The 26,052-nt window shown below is 43.0% G+C and overlaps 1 protein-coding gene across 1 annotated transcript in view; it reads left to right on the forward strand.

The window, feature by feature from the left end:
* The window catches only part of TSPAN5 (tetraspanin 5), a 69,905-nt gene that overhangs the window by 41,177 nt on the left and 2,676 nt on the right, over positions 1-26,052 (forward strand). The window contains exons 2-5 of the mRNA XM_084285631.1: positions 10,341-10,391; positions 20,145-20,291; positions 21,589-21,759; positions 23,596-23,721. Coding sequence (XP_084141757.1) covers positions 10,341-10,391; positions 20,145-20,291; positions 21,589-21,759; positions 23,596-23,721 — 495 coding nt within the window. The remainder of the gene's footprint in view (positions 1-10,340; positions 10,392-20,144; positions 20,292-21,588; positions 21,760-23,595; positions 23,722-26,052) is intronic.

A 26,052-nucleotide genomic window follows, 5' to 3' on the forward strand; every position in this document is an offset into this window, starting at 1 on the left:
TTCTCGGCTTGCCTGGAGCTGTGCAGGAGAGGCACGAGTAGGAGCGAGGCAGCGAGAGACTGAACTGCTGGTGAGGAAAGCTAGGCCACGGATCCCTTGTCCTGCATCGTTACACAAACATCATACGGATCGACTGCTGTTCAGGCCAGGGGAAGAAGCCCACTCCTGAATTTGGGGCGCGTCCCTTACACACACAACTCATTTCCCCTTCTGCTCCGAGGCAAGAGTTGTTAGCGCTAATTACTGCATGAACTGGCGGCAGGGCCAAAAGCTATCAGTGACATCTCTGTCCTCACCGCTCTCCTTTCTCTCCCTTTTCGGTGCCCCCAGGGCGGCTGCTGTAGAGTATAGTGGCACGATTTGGTGCATCAGGGTAGAGGATCAGGCAGCACCCTGCACTTGCTTTTTCCTATTTGGCGGTGACCGAAATCAAGCAGAGGCCACACGAGTGCAGCCAGGAGAGCGAGTCGGGGCCAAAACCACAGCTGCAATCCCCTGGGCCCCTTCCGTGCTCCCTGCCTGGACACGGGTCAGTGCTTTCCTTGCCAGGTGTCATGGGATCGATGGGAGATATGGACGGAGGTACGTCTAAATGACACACAGATTCCGACTGGGTACAATCAGAGTGAAAAGTCAAATTCGGAAAAGAGAAGAGCTGCCAGCACCAGGAGAGCTGGGGTTAGAGGAGCGGGGGGCACCCAAGTGGAACAGTCACACGAGGGGCTGTTGAGGACGTGCTGCCTAATTTAAAAACAGACAAGTGAAAGAGAGAGAGTGGGGTTATCTTGTGAGCTTTTGTGTGTTTGCATTTAAATGTAGGCTCGCTGGGATGTCTCCTTAGCAGTGTGTGGGTTACCGCACAATTAACAAACCTGCAGTTTTACACAATCAGGTCCAGCTGCATCCTAATTGTCATGGGCCTATGTCCACGCGTCTCAAGAGCCCGGGTTCATTTCTGCATGCTGACGGGGCACAGCAGGGTCTCCTACAGGAGCTGTAAGGCACACGGTAACCTGAAGAGCTGGACACTGCCGGTGCCAGCGTCGATGTGACATTTGAAAGAGGAGCCTGCAGGTATTTGGTGGACTGCAGCCACACCAGACGCTTTCAGTGGTGCTGGCCACTTTAGACCTTTGTAGAATTAGGGGAATGAGGAAAAATTATAGAAAGCAATTATATTTTTTTCTGAGGATTTTTTAAATGTCATAAAACCTTGTTTTGCCCTTTTTCACATCCCATCACCTCGCTAGCTTGCAGACAGATGCTCAGAATCCCATGGCTGTTTTCTGTCATCCCTCCAGTGAACGAGTTTTCAGCTTAGAGCAGATACATCTATTTTCTGACTTCTGCAGCGTACGACACTGTGTGTGGAGAGTTAAACTCCCTTCCATCTGCACGGCCCATATGCTCGGCCCTCCTACTGCTCCAGTTTGTTTGTGGTCACCTTTCTTCGCTACGAGGAGGACACGAGGTGCCGGGGAAGGGTTCTTGCTGTGACAGTTTGTCACCAGTTGTGCGTCGCCCAAGACCTTTTTTCCTCTCGCTCTTCCTCTGTGTAGCCCAACGCAGATTAATTGCAATGTTTGTGCCGCAGGGAAGGACCAAATTTGAAGGTCTCTTCCTGTCTCCTGATGTTTCGGTTCAAGTGAAGGAGTATCTAAAAATGTGAGCGGAAAAAACAACCGAACAAAAACTAAAGCAAAACAAAAAGGAAAATAATTTATGTTCTGAAAGACTTCTGACTTCGTAGTGGATGAACTAAGATGCAGATGAAGGGGGAAACTTCCCATTCTGAAGGGTTTTGAAATGGGAGAGAAACGCCTGAGATGGAAGAGCCAGCAAGCGGACTGTTCTGCATTTTCTTGGGCATATTAGTCAAGACACAAATTGAGTTGTTTTTTAAAAGGCACAGGAAAAAGTTGTTTGATGTTGCTTTTCCTTGCTCAGTGACATTTTTGTTCTTTGCGTTTACTTCTTGAGAGTTTGGAAGTGGCTTCCAAATATATGTGCTCTTAAACAAAAGCAGGGCAGAAAGCTGGAGGAACTATGTTAAGAGTGGTTTCCTCTCCAAATCCCTTTCTGGGAAAGCACGCTGCTGCCTTTCAGGTTGTCTCCTCTCCTGCTGCCTGTGCGTTTGTCACGGTTACTGGCTGGACAGTAAAACCAAAATCGTTGCCTTTGGGTAAAGCTGCAGTAATGTTTTTAAGATCCTAAGCTGTTTTTTTTTCTCTGCAGTGTTAGGCTGGTGCTGTTGTGCTGCAAAATGTTTATTTTCTCAGCCTGCTTGGCTTCAAATTGCAGAGCAGGCAGGGAGGTGTTGAGCTCCGGGTTAGCCGTGTAATGCTGCACGTGTTCTCCATTTGTGCTCAAGTTTTTATCCCAGCCCCACCTTTTATCCCTGCCTTCTTTATGCTGGTGTTTTTAGCTGGAATTAATTGTCTCTGGCTAACAGCTGAGGTGCATCCTTTGCTCCTTCTATGAATATTAGGGGCGAGGAGTCTGCTGTTGGGGCACTCAGGAGGCCTTTGGAGCCCCTCACTCTGACAGAGGTCTGCTGTTTTTATTCAGTTTGTGCCCTAACACGTCACTGTCATGCTGTGTGCCCAAAGCAGCACTGTTCAACAAGGTCTCGTGGGACTCTTAAAGGCAGAGTTCCCCAGAGTCGTATTAACTTTGACCCAAATGAGCCAAGCACAGCAGCTTTTGCCTGGAAGGCTTGCCTTGGGACCCTGTGGGTTGCAGAGGTCCCGCTTGAGATTATGCGTAGGACAAATGTTCCATGGGAAACTGATTTTCTGTGGCACCCAATGCTAAAAACGGGATGCTTTCTGTTAAAGCAGTGTCCAGACAAGCATGAAAACTTGCCCAGGATTCTTTTTTCCTATTAAGAAGCCGCTTTGTGCTCTGATAACACCTTCTGCCTGGAAATCCTTCTGGGGCTGAGCAGGAAGCAAGGAAATCCATTTCCCGTCTGTGCTCCATTTCCAATCCATTTCCACTGTCCTCCTCGCTAATGACTGTGCAGGTAAAGCTGGGATCAAACAAGCAGCAGCTTCGCTCTTACAGATAAGGGTGAAAATGAGCTTATCTGGTGGGCTCGTGCTCCCTGCACGCTGCCTCCCCCGTGGAGGAGCGGTGGGCAAGGACTTACCGCAGGAGCACAGCTCTGCAGCAGTAGGGTCTTTGTAAGGCAGCATCACTCCCTTTTTATAGCTTTGCTCCTAGCGAGCCATCTGTACGTACTACAGCTACGTTTCCACATCCCTTGAAGAGATTTTCTAATGCTTTTTTTTTTTTTTTTTTTTTTTTTCCCTCCTGATATGCCTCAACAGGAGGAATTGGCTATTAGCATCCATGCAAGCTGGAAGGTCTTACAGGAGGCAAAGGCAATGCAGTCATCAGGAATTAGAGTTTGTGGAAACAACTCAGTTCAAAATGACAATGAAATCAGGAATGAAAGATGGTACTTAACATATGAACCTTGTGTATGACCTAGAAGATACTGCTCGTGCTGTTGGTTGGGTTGGTACCATGTGAGAACAGATCCTTTCACAGTAAGTTGGAAACCTTACAACATGGTTCTGTTTCTTCAACACATTTATTCTTCAAACAAACGTAATGCCTCCAAATGAAATGAAATGGCCGTGATAGCACTGCATAGTCCCCAAAACAAGTCCAGCACGGGTGCCAGGAGCAGAACCTCCCCAGGGCGCCGCATCGCGTTAAGCAGCGCTGATTTGAAGGGGCACCTTGCAGAAGCGAAGAGCGTTTCCCCTACATGTTTAGTCAAGCCCCCAATTCCTCTGTGGAGAACGATGAATAATAGAGGTGCTTTTGATGCTGTCTGGAAACAAGACAAAGGGTCAGCAGCCTGTTTCAGTTAGCCACGCAGCTGTTTTACGGCTGCTTTTGTGCACTGCCAAACGGTGGAACTTGTGCCGAGGAATAAAACCTGCAGGTAAACAGCGCTGCGACCATTTGGTGCCTCCTGTTTGTTCCTCCGTGCTTCTGTTTGAAAAGAATTTGGAATCACAAGTTTGTTTGCTCTACCCCCTGCCAAGTCATGTTATTGCAGAAATGACAGATTGATGTCTACTTCTGCAAATTTTACCTTCAGTGGAAGATAGAAAGCTATCTTGTAGTATAAAAGTATCTAAAAAAAACCTTTAATTTTGACATAAAGTAAAAAATTTGACTTAAATTGATGAATAACCAAATACTTCAAGGGCACATGGCGGTAGCTTCTAGATTTAGGAAGAAGCAGTTCCCTACAAGAGAAACTGCCAGGGTAGGTTACCTTCTCGTCTGGAACAGAATCTTTCAGAGCCCTGGTCCACAGACCATCTGTGCCTCCAAAAGCTGCCCTGGGAGGCCTGCACAGCCATGCTTAATATTTAATCAGTAATTCCTAATTCTGGGCAGTTACAGTGTAATGGGAAATGTTGAGTGTAAAGGGAAATGGAAATGTTGAGGGTTGACAGTGGCTAAAAGCACAACCCGTTGGCTGTGTCCCTCCAGTGCATGGGCTACAGGGTTCAAAACCATAAAGAACTTCACAGCCCCTCGTGTATCTGCTCATCGTAATTGTTCTGGATATTGGAAGATAGCTCGGAAGCAAAGCCAGGGAAGAGGCCCACGGCAAGGTGCATGCAGCAGTTTCTCAGTCTTCCCACGTAGGACCTGAGTTTGGAGAATCTCGCTGGAACTTGGAAAGAGTTTAGTTTATCTAGGCTTGAGGGGAGTTGTTATTCCAAAAGTTGGAGCAGGGGAAATTGAGTCTAATTCATCCTTTTTTTTTTTTTTTTTTTTTTTCTTCTGTTTTCCAGTATATCAATTTCTGTGGACAAGAGGAGAGGGACTTGAGTCTTTAGGGACTCTTGCTCCAAGCTGATTGGCAGTACTTACAATTGCACCACCAGAAAGCAATAAAATAAATACATAGAGCAACTGTAACACAAAGCAGATGTCTTGCTTTTGCAATTAAAGAACTGGAGAAGGCAATAAGAAAAATAATAGCAAATGTCTGCGCGTTTGGGAGGGTGAAGTATATCTGGCTTACTTTTAAAACAAACAAAACGGAAAACCCCATACTGGTGCAAATAATAAATACATTAACAGTTCCAGTACCTTGCATTGAAAAGTGGGGTCTCTACAAGCTTAATTTGTCATTAGAAAGCATCATGGTAAGAGTTGTGCGAGATGGAGCAGACAGCTTTTCTCTCCGTGTTCTCAGGTCTGGTTTTCTGCTTTGGGGGATTGTATAAAATCAGTTATGTCTCCGATACAGCTGAGCAAAAAATGTGTGAAAACTGGGATTTGTTTCTTCTTCATGTATGCGTTGGGAGGAAACAGGTATCACAGGGACAGTAATCTGTGAAATGTAGTTTAATGCATTTTTAAAAGCTGAACATAGAAAGGAATTTGATGTCTTTTAATCTATGTTCAGTCTATATCCGAACGCCGCTTTGAACCAAAATGGTAATTAGTCACCTACGCAGCATCTTCATTCACCAGCTGTAGTACATGGAGTTTTCTTGCTGGTAATGTCTCAAAGCAAACAAGAAATGGGCTTTAGGTGAGCACATTCTTTGTAAGCATTACCATAAATGTGTCAGCGTGTACATACATTTTGAGCAGTTTGCCTTTCCCATAGTCAAGATGTGTGTTTAGCCACCTGGAAATGAGATGCTGTACCTGTTCGTGTTGGGAATGGAAACGTTGATGGAACTGGAGAGGAGGAAAAAAGGTGTTCACTGGGGTTTTAGAGCTGTTTAGGAACTTGTCAGTGCTGCTTGTATATACGTGCAGGGCTCAGAAGCCCTGTGCTTCCCTGCTTACGTTTCAGGATGTGAAATGCTACTCTCTGTGTTGGCCCGATTACTGCTGTGTTTGTCAGTAAGATGGTGCACCCTGCTTTCCCTCGCTGTGCTGGCTTGAGCCACGCAGGAGGAGGTCCTGCTGTGTGGGTTGCTGCAGGATCCTGCAGGGAAGAGGCGCCGAACCGGCTGTAGGACCCTGAGTTTTCTCACTAATGCTGCACGCAGCTCTTGGGGCAGCTGGCAGGTCTACGTGCTGCCTCAACACAGGGCTTAAAAACATAATAATAATAATAATAAAACACCATCGTGAGGAAGTTCTGGTTCTGAACTTTCACAAGTTTGACGTGTTCCTGCTAGTGCACGTGTAATGAGGTGAGGAAGGGAAATCTCAGGCAGCTGTGCCGTAGCACTTCCCCGCTCAACTCTTCACTAACACGTTCACACACAGACCTACGCTGGGTTATGCACATGGCAGAGTAACAGACCTTTTTGCTGCTCGGTCTGCAGCTGTCGGGCTTTTGGTTGAAACCCGGTGCCAGGTTACTTAAGAATGTCAGCTGCAACGAAACGTTCGCTATACGAGGCACCGCCTGATGGCTCTGCTTAAGCTCATCTCCCTCTAAAATGGTATCGAGTATTTACATTGCTATTTACCTCAGCATCCCTTAGATGAAATGCCGTTCTGTATCCCTAGCAACTAAGAGTCATTTACTTCCATGCAGGCAAGACTGGGAATAAGATATATGCAGCTTGAAACACTTATCCATCAATCCACTTCTGAAAACTGCACATAAACTCTGTAAGTAGGGCAACAGCACAAGTATTGCTACACTTTCTGCTCTGAAATACCCACGCTCCTTATAGAAGAGGAATCTAAACACATTTATTTGATGTTTACAGACTGAAAGCCTATGGCTCAAAAAGTACTATTGTGCAAGTTTTTTGTAACGCTGTAATACTCTGGAGGAATATTTTAATGTTCTCTTGCAAATTGCTGTTTAAAAAAAAAAATATCTAGGTTTTACGAGCTCTGTCCCAGATCCGGTGACCATTCACAGTCAGGCGAAATGGTCTTACTAGATGTCTGTGGAGAATCGAGGCCATCTTTGTCTGTATATATTGTTTAGTAGATAACGAGGCCAACTTCCACCTTTTTATTACTCGTTGGAATAATTTAAAGGATGTGAGTGAAATTTTCCAGACTTAACCGAGAAGATGTGGATACTTGTCATCCTCTCCTCACGTGCTTAGGATGTGAAGAAGTTTTCCTTCTGGTTGCAGGCAAGCAGAATAAGACCTTCTCGGAGCCATCTGCAGAGGGATTACAAGATAAGCAGGATATACATCCTGCTTTGCCTCTGCTTCTAACAGCAAAAATCCCCCTGCGTTTTTGCTAAGCACTTTCTGCTTCTCTTAGGCTACACAAAAGTTTTTCCTAATTGTCAAGAGATGCTGGAGTTAATCCTGGAGAGAGGTGCAAGTCTCCTGGCAAACATCTCTCTCGTGCCAGAGGGGATTACCGAGAGCATTCCTCGGAGCTTCACCCTACAGCAGGCTGGTTGTGCAGGGGTGGGCATTGCTTGGGAGCGATCCTGGGGGGTTAGGTTGGCAGCATGCCTAGCTCAGTATCTTGGTTTAAATGGTGCAAGTGGAGTTTGGCGAGGGAAGGAGGCGTTCAAGCAACAAAGCATCAATACAGTGATCTCTTCCTGCTTATTTTCTCCTGCTAATCGATGGTTTGAAAACTCTCTGAGCCAGAAGCTATGTCAAAGTCACTCTTCGTTAGCTGTGGATCCTCCATTAATTTATCTAACCCTGTATTCTGGATGCCAGGAAGTGTTTGACTTGTTCAGCATCCCGTTTCATGTTCCCATCCCAACCCTTTTCTTCTAATGGGTCTTGACCATTGTTCCTTTTTCACCAGCTGCTCAAAAGGCAACTGGACAGAGATTTCTGTTTTGGAATATGAAGAGGACAGAGCAGCAAGTAAATCTGTGAGTCCTCTTGGAGAGTTTTCAAGAGAATCAATTTCCTGGGTTTTGTTAACAGGCTTGCCAGAAGCTTGACAATCTCAGTTTTTTTAGGTGCTTCAGCTTAGCATTGTACATTCTGCTCTCAGTTTACAGGTTGAGTAACGAGATCAGTCTGGCTTGAGACCCATATAGTCTGCTATAAGTTACCTTCGGCAACCTGTGAGGTAATACCTTATCCCTGTATCTCTCAGCAGCTGCTGAAGAATAAGAACACTCAACTGGATTAAATTTAATAAAGCTGGTAGATCTGAGACAGACTTGCAGCTGATGTGTATGGCTGTTAAGTTACGTATGTGTGCACTGATCAAATTCTTTTTTATTTTTCTATGCTCACTCAGTTCAAAACTATGTTAAGCTCCTTGCAAAACATAGTGCTTTGTGTCTCTCTAGAAGTAAAAATTCTCTGCTTCCAAATGCACTTATGGATTATTTTTTTTTTTAAATAATGTTTCTTTTACCCCACTCCCATTCCTTCGTCCTTGCTACTTTTGGCTGTGTAAGAAAGAAGGAAAGGAGCTTGATATGGCAAAAAAAAAAAAATAATAAAAAAAAAAAAGAGAGAGAACTTAACTGCATTTGTCTGAAAGTGATTTGGAAACTTGTGCAGCTTAATCTTGTCAAGTTTCAAATAAGCAGCCCAGTCAGAAGGATTATACACACTTCTGGCAAGCTGTGCGACCACAGAGAAAGAACAGTCCTGATGCAGGTAAGATAACCTTTTCCTGCTCACGTGGTGTACCGCAGGAGACTGTACTTTCTAATCCATTTTTTATATCTTATAGACAATTAAGGCTGCTGAAATTGCAGACTTTCTTGACCTGTTTTTCTATTCAAGAACATTTTCAATTCTCCTTGTCTTTAATACAGCCAAGCTTGTGACGGATCCCTTGCTGCCTTGTAGTATTGTTTAAATTTGCCATCATGACTCTTCGAGTCAAAAAGGAGAGCGTCGCTCCAGTTAGCATAGATGTGCTTCTGGGTGAGCTGGCGGCGTGTAGCAGTGCTGGGCAGGCAGAGCACGCTTGCAGGAGATATCACAGAGATACGAGGGGTATTGGGGGACTTCAGGGTATTGCAGTGAGGATGTAATCCCCTTGATGCTGAGTTATGCTGTATGGAAATTCCTGTGGTATGGAAGCTAGAACTGCCACTTAAAGTTAGTGTAGATAACAAAGAAGGAATCTTGCTTTGAAGCTGGTGAAATCACTTCTGGGAAAGCTTTTAAAGTTGATATTCCTGCCTCCTCCCACTTCTAAACAGAAAAACATTTCTGTCCTGTTTTGCAAAGAAAAATCGTTAGGATACTTAGCTGTTTATGCAGATCTTAAGAGAAAACGTGCTACGTGCCAAAGTAAATCTGCGCGCTGTGTTGTCCAGAAACCACAAGGAAAAACAAGTTTGATGTTCAAGCACCATTCAATTACATGCCCTGAAATTAGAGTGTGTGTAATTTTCTTTTTAGCTAGCACTTTGGTTTAAAAAAACAGGGATTAAAGTTGGACAGGTGGATGTTTAGAGATGTGCTTAGCCTCCCAGTATATGTTTTTTTTTTCAGTACTCTGTGTGATTGGTACTGTATCACGCCAAATATACAGTGGTGGTGTCAAGAGGTGGAGCCTGCCTTTTCTGCTTGTTTCACAGATGCTTTGTGCGGATTTTGTATGGAAATCCTGTAGTATGTGGAGGGCAAGGATACACTTAAATTATTTAGTGGACTGGAGAATACGGGGATGTAGCAAACCTAGATACTGCGCCCCTTTCCGTCATTGTTGGAAGGCATTTTCTTCTCTGAGTTTGCTACTTTTGAATCCCTTGGTGAAGAAAGGATGGTCTTTCATGCATTCCTTTATGAAATACAGAAACGTTCAGTATGAAAAGGGTTAGTAAATGTTGGCTTTAGTTTTTAAAAATTCTTACTCTTTCAGACCTGTGAAGTCAATCCCCCCACCTCCCCCTTCCCCAAACCCTGTGTTATATTATGTTTAAACATCTTTCTATGTCTCTGGATAATATTGCTAAAACAGATAGTAAAAGTATATTTAGGCTCTCTTTTAATCTCCTTCTCTTAATGAGTGGTCTGTGAGAGCTGTGAGGACTGTTGTTCTGTGCGGGTGGTGGATAATACAACAGCAAAATAACGTGTTGCTTGCTTGTGAAGTTTGCCTTGGGGCAGTCTGACAAGCCAAGAAGCCTTATTTGAGTGGTGTTGTGAAAGTGACATTTATTGTATCTACTATTTGTATGTAGAACATCCCTGAATGAGCTGTGCAACCTTGAAAGTCCCCTCAGTTTTACTGGTTGAGTTGTAAAATAAATTAAAAAAAAACACACTGTATGCATATTTTAAAACTCTTGCTAAGCTCCCAAAGTCCAGATAAAATTGATTTTCCAACATAAAGGATGAGGTAATATGAATGTTTAAATAAATAAATCTATAAATTTGTAGTTCCCATTCTGATATTTTTTTTATTTTTATTTTTCCCTTTAGTTCCTTGGCATAGCATTTCTTGGCATTGGACTGTGGGCATGGAATGAAAAGGTAAGTTGAATGTGGCATCAGACTCACCTTATTTCTTTTTTTTTTCTGGTGAAATACTGGAATAGCAGTATGCTGCACGTTTTGTGTGTCCACACAGTTTCTACTGAAACAAAATCAAGCTTCTCTGTCAAATAAAACCTTGGCTTGGCTCACCTAAAGGAAGATCCTTGGCATTTTTCCTGAGAACGCTTTGGCAAGGAATCATGGCTGACACTTGCACATAAAATAACCATTGCAACCCATGCACGCTCCAGCGGCAGCACAGGCGCTGGATCGCTCTGCTGAAGGCGGTGTTGGCAGCACGGCCCTGCTGCACGTGGCCCCGGGAAGGGAGAGGGAGCCTGCGCCTCTCAGGGGGCAGCTTCTTGAAAGAGAGCCTCTCCAGCCTCCTTGCTGAACGTAGCAGGCTAGCTGCTGCTCCTCTTAAGGAACAGCAAACCAAACCTGAGACAAAACAATTGGTTTTCCTTACGCAAATGAATTTGTCCACTGGCTTTCTGTTTCGAGGCTGTAAAATCAACTTGGAAATGAGAAGAAGGGGAAATAAGGGTGGGGAGAGAGAACCCACTTGTGAACCAGAGCCTAATTTTTAGCTTGCTTGCTGCAGAACTTGGGAAGAAGATAAAATATCAAAGTGTAATATACAAAACAAGTCAGTATGTACTGGGTTACTGAATGAAGAGCTTGGCCGTAATATATCAGCTGAAATTAAAGCCAGGAGTTTCCTTTTCTTCTTTGTTTAAAAAGCTAAGTTGAAAATAATAAGACATGGTTGATAGCAATGGTACTATGATATTTGGTTACATAATGTTTTTCTTTTCTGATGGAAAACAAAGTAAGTTCCAAAGTGATGTTCACTTCAGGCATAACTGGTGCTTGCAGCAGAACAAAACAACACATTGGAAACATTGGAGTTTTGCCACTTAAATGCAGGACAAATTTTGCTGATTCAGAAGTGATTTATTGACTTAAAATCTAATTGCTCTGTGCATGTGCCTTGGTTACTGATAATTACAAATAGTATTTCTCAGGGCTAGTAATAGGGTATTAACTAACTTGCACTGTATACACCCATATATGCGAGTTTGTGTTTGTATATATAATGTGTATGTATGTGTATGCATGTGTATTTACCTACTGTATGATGCTCATGTTGGATGGCTTGAATAGGCTTGGAAAAGGAGTGCTGTCACTCAGCAAAATGTAAAAACATGTTTAATTTAATTCTCTGAGCATACAGAGCTTATGATGCTGATGTTTAAGCCTCAGAGAAGTACTTTATTTCAGAGTGGCTTCCCAGGCAAGTTTTTAATGTTTTTATATTGTTCCAGTGGTAACACAAATGATTCCTGTTTAGAATAAATGAGCATGTAAAGGGAAATGAGCTATAGTCTAGTTTGTGTAGTCTAAAATACACCACCCCTACAGCTTGAGGTTGTTCGAGCAGAAAGATGGCTTGTTAGGTTTTACATATCTTCTGTATGTGAAACCGCCTCCACTTCCAAGTAAAAATGCTTTGGGTTCATAATTGTTAATAACCAGAAGCCAAAGCTCATGTTTTTACTTGAGATCTGGACATCTGTTATCGTGCCATCTTAAACCCTCAGTAGTCAGATCCTGCAAGAGGGAAGAAATGTCATGTTGTTTTTAAGACAAGCAAATAAAACCTATTGCAGTTTAATAGGCATCAGCTCAGGCTCCATATGCGGTAGGTTTTCATGTGTAAATGAATAAATAAAATGCTGTTTCTTGCTCGAAAGCAAAGGTCTTCCCTTGAAAATGAGCATCATCTCTCCCCAACTGCTGCCCTGTGGTGCTTAGTGTGTACTGCTTCAGTTTGTGGTCTCATCAATCAAAATGCGGTATAGGTACAGAAGAACTGCAATGCTCATGAGCATAGAGAGGCTTGATTTATTTTTTTTTGTAGCAGGAATTATGGAAGCATGGCCCTGTGGCAAGCCAATTCGGGACCTTTTCTTCATGCAGCTCTCCGGGGGACAGTACATGGCCAGGCCCAAAGCTGCAGGGCCGAGTGCCAGGTAGCCGTAGGCCTCATGGAGCTGCAGGGGGGCAGAGCAGTTACAGCCCCTGTGGAGTTGTTCTTGCCGTGTGCCTCTTGGCCATTCTGGTCTGCTGTCATGGCCTACTGTAAGACAATGAATCAGCTTTGCAGAAAAGGACCTATAGATCCTGGTGGGCTCCTGGTTGACCGTGAGCTAGCTGCTGGCATCCTGGCCCATGTTAGGCAAACAATTGCTGCCCTCTGCTCAGTGCTGGTGAGGCCACACCTGGAGAGCTGGGTCTTCTTCTGGGCTCCCCACCCTGAGAGAGACCAGCAGAGGGTCATGAGGATAACGAAGAAACTGGAGCTGAGAGAGCTGGGACTGCTCTGCCTGGAGAAGAGGAGGCTCAGGGAGATCTCAGCAAGGGATCTTCAGGATTGGGTCTTCAGAAGGGCTTCTCCACTGTGAGCTGGTACGATGGTGGAGAGGATGTTATTTCTGTCTTGAGTCATCTGGCTTTATATCCAGCTGTGTTGCTCCATATCCTGGCCATCAAGTTGCATATACTTTTGCTGTGTCAAAGAATCTTTTTTAAGATAGAAAAATCTTGTACAAGTCCATGTTAAAAATGCAGGTTTTAATGAAGTAGTCCACGTTTTACAGAAGTCCTGTTTGCTGCTGGGTAAGAACAGTTTGTGGTAGATCTGTGGATATGGTGGCTGGTTTCTCTTAGCTAGGTTGGCTTGAATTCCCCCCTTTAAACTTTGTTTTAAAGAAAAAAGAAAGAAAAAAGAGAAAAAAATAAAAAAAAAAGCACACTGTACAGTCTCGTGACCTTCCTTTGCAGGGAGGCGAAAGAGCTCATTTGTCAACCAGGCAGCAGAATTGGCCTGACAGCCAGGCGGCCAGGCCTAAACAAAAACTGGGCAATTAGCATTCTGAGTCATGAACCTGGCAGAGAGCTGGGGGGGCAATAAACTCGGGGCATGAATAAAGCTATCTATACATGGATGCACTATATAGCTCACAGTCTCACAGTGTTTTCAGGCACGCTGCAGTTGGGCTTGCACCATTGAAAAAACAAAAGTAATCCACAGCAGCTGGTTTTATTTCCCCCACACACACCCGACTAGTAGCATGAACATTGTTAGCATAGAAAGAGTGTGTACTAAAGAGCTTGTGGTAAGCCCAAGCAATTTAAGCTACATTTACTCAGTAGCAGGTGGAAAAAAGTTTGACTGACTTTTTTTTTTAAAGCATTTCAAGCATTTTTTTTTTGTTCTGGTGACTTTTTAAAAATCAACTAACATCGTACAACTAACATCGTACAAAAATTGGTTGAATTATGTTAAATAATGTGGTCTTAAGGCTCATTGAGAGCGTTCATGGTATGATGCCAGTAGGTACTTGGGAAAACAAACTTCCAGGTTCTCCTGCTACCTGCAGCAGAGTTATATGCAAGTGCAGTGAGAATGAACTATGAATTGCTCATCTGTCTTCTGACACTTCACAGGACCATCTGTGGAGTGGGAGCTTTTAGGAAAAAAGTTCAGGAGTCTGTACTAGGTAGCAGGTTGTAAAGGTAGAGATGCTAAGGTGGGGAAAAAATGTACAGATCCTTGCAGAATTTGTCAGACTTAGTTCCCATATAAAGTTGTCTGAAATGAGGAGGGAGAAGTGGAGGAGGCTGATCACGTGCATAAATATGGTTTTGAAGGCTTTTCGTGATTAAATCAGCATAACTAGAAAATACTCCAACTCAGAAGGCAGGCTGTGCGATTTGGAGCACCAGCACGGTACTTCTGTGTGCCTGCATGGTTTTCTTGGTGAGTGGGAGCTCCAGATCCGGATCTCAAGGTTTAAGCTGGACTTTTACATGTCATTGAGACTGGCTTTGGTGCTCTAGGACAGGCTAAACTCCGTACATAGAAACAGCCATTGTTGGTCAGCCCAAATCTGCCTCCCTCTTGCCCTGAAATTAAAACTACAGTGTTTTTATTTTTTCAAGAAGGAATTCTTGCTGCTCTTTACTGTCTCAGTAAGGGGCAAACGTCAAGAGGGACTGATACAGCAGTCGCTCCATAGTTGTTGCTCATGCATGTCCATTATTTAGCTCTTCTAAAAAAAACCAGTTGCTGACAGCAAAACGCTGTTCATGTGCTGTGGGTCCTCACAAGCTGAAGGATACTCAAAGCATATTTCTTGCTTCTGTGGTTTTTACATGCCTTGGAAGGACAGAAGGGTATATTAATACTCTCTGTTGCCTTTAATTTAAATTTCAGTACCTAAAGATGCATTATCTAAAGAGGCCCTTAAATTGTTTACTAGCGTTCCAAGATCTTGTAACCATTAATCCTGAAAAAGGCAAAAATCTGTATCTCAAATGTGTTTATGCCAGCCATTTGCCTATTGAACTCTGCCTTGCCCTGACAAGGCGGTTAATTCTCCTTCATTAGGAGCTTGGAAAATACAGTTCTGCTGCTGTTACTGTTTGCTGTGGAAATGCAAAACCAACAAAAATCAAGGAAATAAGTTTTGTAAACATCCCCCACCTCGTTTCTCTCTCGCAAAGACAAAATTCTGGAGTGGAATTAATTTGGCATGTTTCAATGGCTATTGTTCTGTTCCTCACGCTCATTCAGATGCGCAGCATGGAGGAACGGCATGAATTTTATGACTAGGAAAGTAGACATTTTTCCATTTTAAAATAATACATTTGGAAATACTTTTATTTCCCATCACTCTCGTATGTTCCTGTTTGCCAGTGTTTCTAAGTCCTGCAGACAAGCTTGTGGGAAGGTTAATCCTCGGCCTGCAGAGAAGAAATGTTTCTGAAGGTCTCATATTGCTGAATCTTTCTTCTGACCATTTTATTTTTTACCCCAGAAGTAGAATTCTGCAGCAGAAATGTTTAGTGGCTTTTTTTTTTTCCTGTCTTATTTTGTTGTTGTTGTTTCCTCTGCTTTCTCCCATCCTCCTTGTGTTGGCTTCTCCTTTTTAATAGCCTGCTGGGTTGTTGTTTTTCATGGGGACTGTAGAGTCCCGTTCTTTCACATTCACCCTGGTGGGCCGAAGTGTACTTTCACAGTGTTATCACCTCTTTGTTCCCTACAACAATTATTCTCCTAAGTTGTCTCTGACTCCAGATATCTCGAATTTTCATTACTGGGTCAGCTTTCCAGAGCTGCTGCTGTCTGTAGTGCTTCTGCTCGAAGCCGTGTGCTGCTGTTTTCTTCAGTCCAGTTCTAGTGTGATCCCATGGGCTGAGTGCCTGCCGTTGGCGGAGAACATGGATTATATATCCCAGGGGCACGTCTTCCTTTGTAAGTAACCTAGGTTGTGTGCTCTGAGACTGTTACCTGATGTGGTAACTCGGGGAGTCCCTTTAAAGGAGCTCACCTAAAATGCTAATGTAGATCTGTGGACATGGGAAGAAGTCACCTTAGGAAGGTGACTGCAGTTTTGCAAGATCTTCCGAGAGGCCTGGCTCAGCCAGCTGGTGTTTGTTGGTGTGGCAGAAGGCACCACCACTGCTGCTCCTGCCACTCCTTTGCTGGGAAAGGAGCAGGTCCTGCCGTTTCACTTGGCTTTTCTCCTGAGTTGGTGTGTGGCAGGAGTATGAGATTGGTCTTTTCTGTTGCGCTCCTGTCTCGTGCTATCCTAGTGACTGCAATCAAACCCACTCCACAGGTAAAAGAACTTTATTTGTAACTTCACCATCACTGATTTTAGCTCAGTTATGGATGATGATTTTGTCCCTTCACAACCCCAAACAAATTTTTGACTTGTGGTGGATGAAAAAGTTAAATAAAAACCCAGGTGCTCGAGTGTACAGCAGGCAATTGAGGCTGGGGGAACAGAGCAAGCAGATGAGCTGGAGATCAGCCAGGGGACGTGTCCTGCTGGTTCCCCTTGTGGGGCTATAGCAGAGCCCTGGATTGATGCCACTGCGAGAAGGAAAGTAACAGAATGCAGCTTCGCATGGTGTTTACTGCCATGTAAAGATCATGCTTACGTCTAAACCACCAAGAAGGTGCCCAGAAACATGACCATACCTCTGAATTATGAACATAGGTTTAAGAAAAAAGATTTCCTTCATTTATATCAGGAGTAAGTACAACTATTTAGCAGTAAAGATTGGGCTACTGCAGTAGCGTTGATGAGAAAAATCCTTTGTATTTGTAGAAAGCCCGACTTTAAAGGATTTACGGGCAGTCTGTTTAGGAATTGCATCCCTGCAAGAGATGAGCTGGTTACAAGAATGACTGGTAGGCTAAAGATGGGATAAAGACAGAATTGGCCACTACCAGATCACTGTGCATCTCTGCCAAACTTTGCCCAGAAGTCAGCCACAACAACAACAAAAGCCTGAATACTGTGGTAAAAGGCATTACAGGAACCTGCAGTGGGTAGGAAGAGCATGCGCCTGTAGGAGCATACATCCAGTTCAGTTTAGCAGTATAAAATGAAATAATGTTCCTCAGTTGTTGCCCTGCTGCTTGGAGCAAAATAAGCTTTTCTTTAAAGTATTGCACTGCTGTTTCTCCTTGGAGAGCTTACGTGTAAGTGTCCAGAAAAAAAAAAGCAAATCTGGAAGATGACTGAACCGTATTTCAGCAGTAAGCAGCAATCTTCTATCAGCCTACCTCTGTGCATGTCTAGCTGTAACCACAGAGCATTATCTGTGTTTGTCATTCCTGCTGCTAGCTATTGTTTTATTGCCAAAGCCTCTCTGAAGACTGTATATCCTGAGGTGTCTCTCCAGAATACTGATAACTTGGAATTCGTATGCAGAGAGCACACAGTACAAACGAGAATTACGCGGTGTACGCCTTGTGCTGTCAGGATGTATTACTTGGGGTTTATCCAGGCTGGGCTGATGATTGCCATATGCAGACTAGCAAAAGATGCACATAAAGGTGCTCTCCAAGGACAGCAAACAACAGCAGATAAAGCTCACATTGTTCTCCTTCGGTGCTTGTCAGATGAGAGCATCCTGAGGAGTCAGAGCCGGGAGGAGACCACGGACGTGATGAGTGACTTTTGCCAGGGGGCTGCCTGCTTGTGGCGTGCCAGGGTGGCAAGAGCCTGGCAGTGGTAGAAAATCAAGTAAGGTGGGAAAGGGCACGATCAGAAAGGGAATATAAATACAACTGGTCTGCTAAATTTTGTCATCATTGAGCGTGACAATACAAATTTGGTCTAGTTCTTCTTATTAACGCTTCCTTATATCAGGACTAGCTTCTCTAAGAGCAGTGTCTCCAAGTGTGAGCTGAATTTCACTTGGATTTCATCTTGCATTTGAATTCTACTTTCATATGGAAAGAACTTGATTGGACATACTAATTTGCTGGTTTTTAAGAAAGACAAAGTGTCTGACGAAGAGAGGCTTAAATGACTGCTCGTCCTTCTGGATTTTTTGAAGTAAAATAATTGCAATACAAAGGCAGCATCCTTTCTCCAGTGGCTGTTTTCACATTCTGCTACGTTATAGTGCATTAATTCACAAAATGAGCTAACGTTGAAAGAAATGAGGAGTAGTTTTTGCTTAAGGCATAATTTCTTCTCATCTTATGCAAAAAGAGAAAACAGAGAGAGGACTTTGAAACTTGGTTAGAAGTCATTAGAGCAGACCTTTTCCCTGGGGCAGAGCTTGTGTCTCCTGACTTGCATATGTCCAAGGCTGTGCCTTTTTTGGAGGTTTGTGCGTTAGATAATACTGCTTAATGTTTGTTATTCTTCACCAGGAAGTTTTGCCTTTGATTTCTTTTCTGTGGCATATGTAATGAAGCAACGGTGGTGGAAGACTTCTGCACGAGTTGATTTAGTGTTAATGACTGATAAAAGCTGAGTTCAGCCTGGCTTGTACCACCTCATCACTAGCTGCTTAGAAAAGGGGCCGTGCCAACGGGTCTGCTTGCACACTGCCTCTGAGCAGCGTTGTGTTCGTTATGCCTTTTGTCTATTTTGGTCTATATAATGAATGAAAACAGGACTAATACTACATATAAGGTTGGAGTAAAGTGTGAATGCGATTGTTTTTGTGTCCCTCTGTCAGGCAGCAGCTACCTGTAGGAGGAGGGAGAGAACATCACTGATGTTGTGGTTTGTTGTTTGTAACATGGGGTTAGGCTGTGCTCTATTTTTTTCTTCTAGCATGCCAGCCTTTTCCAAGGCTCCTTGCTGTGTGCATGGGAGAAACGCAGGTGCCTATTTTATCCAGTCTATCGCGGTCTTCAGAAATAAAATAAAAAAAAAAGACAGCCTTCATTTGCTATTTACTCACTGTCAGTTTTGCGTGGGCAATTGTGGACGTGGTTGCAGACTGTGGAGTGCTGTATTAGAGATAGCGGGTATATCACTATTTACATGCTATGGGTGGTCCAAATTGAGTATAAAAAAAATATCGCAGATCCAAAGCCACAGTTGTTAGCTGTTAACAATGTTACTAATGACTTTTGGAAACGATGCTATGATAACATCCTTCAGAACTATAGCTGTTGTGGGAGCCTTTCAAAGAAGCAAAGGGAGTACGGACAGGAAGAAGAAAAAGGATGAAGTACTTGAGAATAAATCTGCAGATACAGAGCTGTAGAGGAGAAGGTTTGTGTTGTTGCTTTTCAAACCACAGCTCATTCAGGAGTTAACAGAGAGAAAAGTAGTCCAAAGCACTCAGCGTGGGCTCAGGCTTCTCTGAGAGAATACATGGAGAAACGTCCACTGCAGCAGTGTGCTTTGCATCGACCTACGGCACCAGGGAGTTGAATGAAGAAATAGTGATACTTCAGCTTTTTTGCTGCCAAAAGGCTTTGGGAAATTGTAACTGTTCCTGTGCAAGCTCACTGGAATAAGGAAAACTTTGTGTTTGCTCCTTGACGTGACCCATCTGTTCAACATCAGCCAAACTCTGGTTAAAATGTGTTCAGAAAAATAAAATAGTTCCTTGGGACTACTGGCGTCGCAACCCAGGCTCCATTTCTGAGGAGGCAGTGGCATTACAAGCAGACCGTGCTGACTGTCATATCTAAAATACAGAATATGTAATTACCATATGATAGGTATAACCTAAGCTAGTGCAAACCGCCTCCTAAGACAAGTCCTTGAGCTGCCTTCTGTCCTTCTAAGGGACTTAACACTAATTTCAGTTTTTCTTCCTGCTGATTAGTCAGTAGCCATACTGATATCGTGACTTCTTGATGTGTAGATGACTGAAGTTTTAATCGAGCTTGTCAAAATCTGTTGCTGCAAAATGCTGCAGTTAACCTAGGAGCTCACTTCTAATTTCTGTCACTTGCATGTAGTGAGCCTACATGCTAAATTCAAGATGTGCTTGCTGTTGACTGCTTTTTCTATCAGAACATTTATAACCGTGTGCTTACATAAACAACGTATATGATACCTCCCCGTGGGTAATAAAATTGAGGTAAATTTTATTCGAATGTCTATTCTTACTTTCTGGCAGACTACTTCTTCTGGCTACAGATGCAGCAAAATGCCCTGTGGGTTTTTGCAGAAGACTCTAGAAGCACGTTTTGTTTTCCATTCCAGGTGTTGATTCAGAAATACTCTACTTACTCACCCTTTTCATCTCTTCATTGGATGCAAAGATCTTAGTGTGTTTCCTTGTTGTACTGAAGGACATTTATTTGCTGTACGCCTCTCCCTTTTTAAAAAGGAGAAACGCAAGCCGAATTTGTACAACAGAAAGTTTGAAGACATCTGTTATACCTTGGCATTGTTTCTTTCCCAGGGAGTGCTGTCCAACATCTCCTCCATCACCGACCTGGGAGGCTTTGATCCAGTTTGGCTCTTCCTCGTGGTAGGAGGAGTTATGTTCATTTTGGGATTTGCAGGATGCATTGGAGCTTTGCGAGAAAACACCTTCCTTCTCAAATTTGTAAGTAGCCTTTGCAACTGTGGCATTCACTGGTTACATGGCGTAAGTCACCTTCTGTATTCCTGCTTAGCTGTGTAAAGGCCTTAAAATGCCTTTTGGGGGGGGTGGGATGTGACCCTGATTCATTGCTGAATGTCAGCTGAAGATTTATAAATTCATGATTCTTTCCTCCACTCTCCCAGCCTCCAGAGCTGGGCACAGCCTGGGCAGTATTAGTTTTCATAGCCATTAACTGCTGATATACACAAAAAGGGTTCCAGTGAAACAACTGCCTTCAAGTGCCTGATTTGGCTCCCACAAACTCATTGTATTGCAGGAGGAGGTGGTTGACAGTTACGATTCTTGAGGCATTTTTAAAGCAGCTTGGGATAGTTCTAGTTTGCTCTTGCTTAAAAAAAAAAAAAAAGGAAAAAAAAAGGAAAGAAAAGCTATTGTAACATTTTTTTTTTCTTCTGCCTTGCTTCTCTCAGCTTGCCTAAAATGAACCCATCTGCTGTACCAGAAATAGCTTCCTATACGGCAGCTGATGGAGAAATTAAAAATGCATCTGAACAAACACAGAGAGCATATTAAAAAGAAACTTAAAGAGGCAGTTGCAAAAGAGATGGACTTCCAGTAGATGAGGACCCCTGTCTGTTTAAAACACTGTGGGCTCAGTGGAGATGCTTAGAGAAAGTGGCAGATCATTAGTAATGCCTTTGGCATCCATTGCATTTGCATTAATCATCACAGCCTCATTTGGTTTTAATGTGGATGTGAGTCATTCCATAGACATTCCTCTCTGACTTAATCATTAATTAATTTCTGCTGTTACCAATTTTTTTTTTTTTTTGCTTTACCCGCTTAGGCAAAGCTTTACCAGTGAGGAAGTCTAAGGAAAAAGTCACTCAGAAAGCATTTCATTGGCTTTATTGTTTGTTCTTTGCCTTTGAAAATGGGAGTGCCTACACAGAAATTTAAGATGAGTTTTCAGAGAGCCCTGGCAGGTGGCCATCTCTGTTGAAATTTACAGTGAACTCCCTTGGGCCTCTTTGGAAATTCCAGTGAAATGTCCTGCTCTGGGTGCCAAAGTTTGAATTCATTGGCATTTTTATTATTTGCTAGAATAGAATTAAGAGTCCTGTACTACAGCTCTAATTAAAAATGGTGTATTTTAAATTTAAAATGTATTGTGTGCCAGAATAGCTTGAGTTTGCACTGAAACAAAGCCCTACCACCAGATATAATTGGGAGCCTTGAAAAATAAATTTTTGGCCAGAAGGCAAAATAATTCAAACCTCTTTCTTTTTCTTCATAGTTTTCTGTGTTTCTTGGAATTATTTTCTTCTTGGAGCTCACTGCTGGTGTTCTAGCGTTTGTTTTCAAAGACTGGATCAAGGACCAGCTTTATTTCTTTATAAACAACAACATCAGAGCATACCGAGATGACATTGATTTGCAAAACCTCATAGACTTTACGCAGGAATATGTAAGTTGGACTATGTTTATTTTTTCTTGCTTGCTTTAAATAAATACGTTCTCTTTTTTTTTTTTTTTTTTACTTCCCATCTGTTTGGTCTTTTCAAGAAACAACAGAAATATTCTAGCATATATAATCCTTGTTATCTTTACAGAACCTGTACATAACCCACAGCACCTGTGAGAAGTGGCTTATTTGTTGGTTTTGGTTGAAAACTCTTAAGTTGGAGAGTTGGGCTGACTTACTCATGAAGCTTTTCAGGGTCAGTGTGTCAGATGGAGTAGCTACCATCAGAGTCTTGCGTTCAGGTTGTTGGAGCATATTCTGTATGTATCTAAAAAAGGTATTTTAGGTGTCATGGCAGGTGACGTGCATTCAGTTCTGGGATGATGGTGGTGGTGGTTTAGCAACACGAGAGGTGCCGCACCACACTGTGGAGTGGCAGAGGTGCTTGGCTGATCTGAGTGAATCTACAAGGTTCTTTCTCTTTACCAAGACTTAATGCAGCTAGCCTGATGAAGTGGGAAACTCAAAGTTCTGGCAAGAAATCTCTAAATGATGCCCCACCTGCACCTGGGGGGAAAGGAAGAGTGAGGCCAGAGTTTGTGCAGGTGGTTTTGCCAGTACGCTCTCACTCCAGTACTTGCTTCTGGAGTGTGTTTGTGAACTTCACTCTGAATTTGGCCCCGTGTAACTACACTGTTAAGTGTTGGTTGAAATCGTTGTATCTCTGATTTTTTATCTATTCTGCAAATAAATTTATTTGATGTTTCATTTGCTTCTATATCCCCTGGGGGGAAAGGAACTGAGTAACAGGATGTGGATCCTTGCGCTGGTTCAAATATTTTCTGGTTTGGAGAAGGTCAGAGGTGAACGCAAGCTGAAAGCACTGCTACATGCGTATGCAACCAAAAGGCTGCAATCCAATTTTGCAGCAGGCTGGCACTAGATAAAACCTGCTCTCCTAACGGGATTAGCAGTCCTGACACTTAAGTCGGGAACTGCGTGAGTCTGGAGAGCAAGCCACTTTTTCAGCTAGTAGAGATAAGATGAAGACAAGATGCTTCTGGTATTAGAGGGACCTGTGTTACATCCACAGAGAGAGAATTTCCGTTCCAACCCTTGAAAGTGCAGTTAGCTTGATTTATTAACTATTTTTATTATTATTTACCTGGCATAGATGGGTTAAATGCACTAGATTCTTGAGTGCTGTAAACTGTCAGTGCTCCACTGGTCCCTTCTTTGTATGTTCAGCATGTTTCACAAAAGTCTAAGTCTGCCATTTGGGGTATTTACACTTTTTGAAGGATTCTGCTTACCTTCAGTAAGTGAACGGCTGCGTGGTGCTTAGCTTCCTGCTGGGTTAAACCACAACAAGGTGTTACTTGCATAATCTGTGATGTGCAGCAAACACTGAATTCGTGCTGCCTCGTGGATGGCCTGACGAAGGTTCCTCAAACTGGCAAATGGAGCACTTGGTGCTGACTGGTTTTGCTGAGAACCCAGGGCCCATCAGACTGGGCAGAACGTCACACTCGTGGCTGTGCTGTCCCTGGGCCTGAGCGTGTAGGACTCTGCAACTGGGAGCTTTTAGGCTTATCAGCTTGTTCCATGCTTTTCTCCCCAAAGATCAGCACTGCAGGGTATGAACGCAACTTTAACCCCGTGGCAATTTTGGAACAACTTAAAGGTTGGAAATGGTCTTTAAAAAAATACAGCTCTGATGAAACAAGAAGGAATCTCTGATTCTTTATAGAAAACTAGAGGAAAACTGACAACGATAATTATTAATGCTGAAACTTGTTTATACTGAAAGTCAAGAAGCTTTCCTTTCTTTTCTTCTAGTGGCAGTGCTGTGGGGCTTTTGGAGCTGATGACTGGAACCTTAATATTTACTTCAATTGCACAGATTCCAATGCAAGTCGCGAGCGCTGTGGTGTGCCATTCTCTTGCTGCACTAAGGATCCTGCTGTAAGTCAGTCAAGAGGGTAGAATGGGGCTGCTGTTGCAATTTTAAAGCACTGTACAAAGTTTTCTAGAAGTCATGCATGATCTTAACTTTCCCACCACTCTTTTTTTTTTTTTTTTGTCCCGTACTTTAAGCTCAGACTAACTGTTAATTTTCTGCAGTCAGCAAAAATCCTGATCTAACTTGAGCCTTCATTGTACGCTTTTCATGTTTGCTGCTTTTCATTAGAATGAGAGAACCACGAGCTTGGCTGAACATACATATCAATTTTAGCACATACAAAAAGCAGAAGCCCATAATGAGTTGAAGGATATGAGCTTTCAACTGAGTATCATCAGGATATTTCATTTGCTGCCTTAAAGAACAGAAACTCTAAGGCACTCTGAAGCAGGTATTACTCATTATTTAATGGAGTGTCCAGAGGCTGCAGTCAGGTTGGCCTGGTTTGCTCTAGGTGCAATGATAAATGACAGCCTGTGCTCTGAAGAACTGGAATATGTTTTCATTATGATCTTGGGATGATCACAGAAATATTTTTACTCTTTTTCTCCCTTTAAAATTACTGCTTGTCCTACAGTCACCCGAGATCAGACTTGAAAGGTCAGAAGTTGTTTGAGGGAGCGGCTTTTCTGGTAAATTTTCACATCCTTTTTAAATAGTTCTGGATCATCAAGCAGAAAATGCTGGAGCCATATGTTACTAGTACAGACATGATCGGGAGCTCAGGGAAGCAGTTCACTGACAGTGAAAAGCTTGGAACAGGGATGGGTGTGTGCACTGAGACTGTTACGTGGCTAACACTGCATACATTTGACTTTCATAGAGTTTAAAAAAAGCAGCCTGCAAGTGCTTGTATTATCTGGTAGCTCAGCTCTGGCTTTTTCTCTACCTGGAGTGACTTCTCGTTCCTTGAATGTCTGATCCGAAGCACTGACTGGGATCAGGCACGTTGCCAACAGGCAGCTCAGGTGCTTCCTGCCTTGCGAATGCAACGCAATTGCAGCTCTGGCATCCAGTCACTACTGCTGCCCTCCTCCTCCTCCTCTCCATTTGCACAAGCTGCATTCTGCTTCCTCTGCAGGGAACATGTCTTCACACTAGTTTGAATCTTCCTCACAAATATTGTCATGTCTTTTAAGAAAGTCTTAACATGAAATGGAAAGTATGTTAGGCTCAAGCCTTACATTATGCTTAGGATTTCCCCCCCGTGTTTGCCTGTCTGCCTACCCACGTTGAGAGGTCATCACAACCCAGTTTTAAAAATATAGTTGTTATAAAACCAAGCCAGTGACAGCACTACAAGGTAATCCTATAAATACACAGTCCATGCTAAAGTTCGCTCTCCCTTTCGCTATGTTTTTTCTTAGGGGGTGATGCAGTAACCAGAAAATTAAAGATAAGCCTCATTCTTATTCATTGTATGGAAGCAGCATACTTAGTTGCCTTCAAAATAAAGACCCCGTCCATATTAGACTCATGCATGTAATGGATATAAATGAAACTAATCTGTGACAGGTTCAAAGGCAGTGATATGTGCAGGTTCACTCCACGGGAAAGCAGATTCGTCCCTTTTAGAAATTGCAGTGCAGTGTTGGACTGACACAAAAAATCATGTGGATGCTTTCTTGAGCAGAACTTTGTTGTAGCATTTAGTTCGGCTTAAAAAAGGAAGCAAAAAGTTTAAGCTAAACCAATTTAGACTCCTTTAGTTTGCTTTGTAGTTTAATGAGTTGAAAGGTTCTGATTTTTTCTGCAGGCAAGGCCTAGAAAAGTTGGCTTATTTCCATTTCTTTCTTCATGCTTTCTTTCAGGTAACCAATCCTGAGGTTAAAGACAAAAGACATTGGTAATAAAACAAGTAGGCATTCAGCACAAAAAAAAAAAAGAAAGCTTGGAATCCCTGTGTTGTAATCTTACCTGCTTTTACATGCTTGAAGCACGTGGCTCTGTGCTTTTCTAAGCCCCGAATAGAAGCAGTCACCTCATTAAAAGATAAAAATTACTCGAATCTTAGAGATCCATTGAGGGAATCCAGCTTGGGCAACCTGTTGATGTACTTCTGCAAAGTGGGAAAAGACGCAGAGGAGCTTAGCTGCCGATAGGAGAAGATATCTAGGTGTACTGAACGTCACAATTTAATCAAATTGGGGGAAGTGAGAAACACAGCCAGGAGAGACATAGATTTTAAATAGCAGCCATATGGAAAAAGCTAAGACTGGCTGATTTTCTGACTTCCTTGAGTAGGTCCTTCTGCTCATTATGATGATGTGATCCAGTAACTTAATATTTGCTGCCATTGGAGCTGACACTGAAGGTAGTTGCTTCATTTTATT

Source organism: Netta rufina (assembly GCF_964035555.1).
Source record: "Netta rufina genome assembly, chromosome: 4".
NCBI classification, from domain to species: domain Eukaryota; kingdom Metazoa; phylum Chordata; class Aves; order Anseriformes; family Anatidae; genus Netta; species Netta rufina.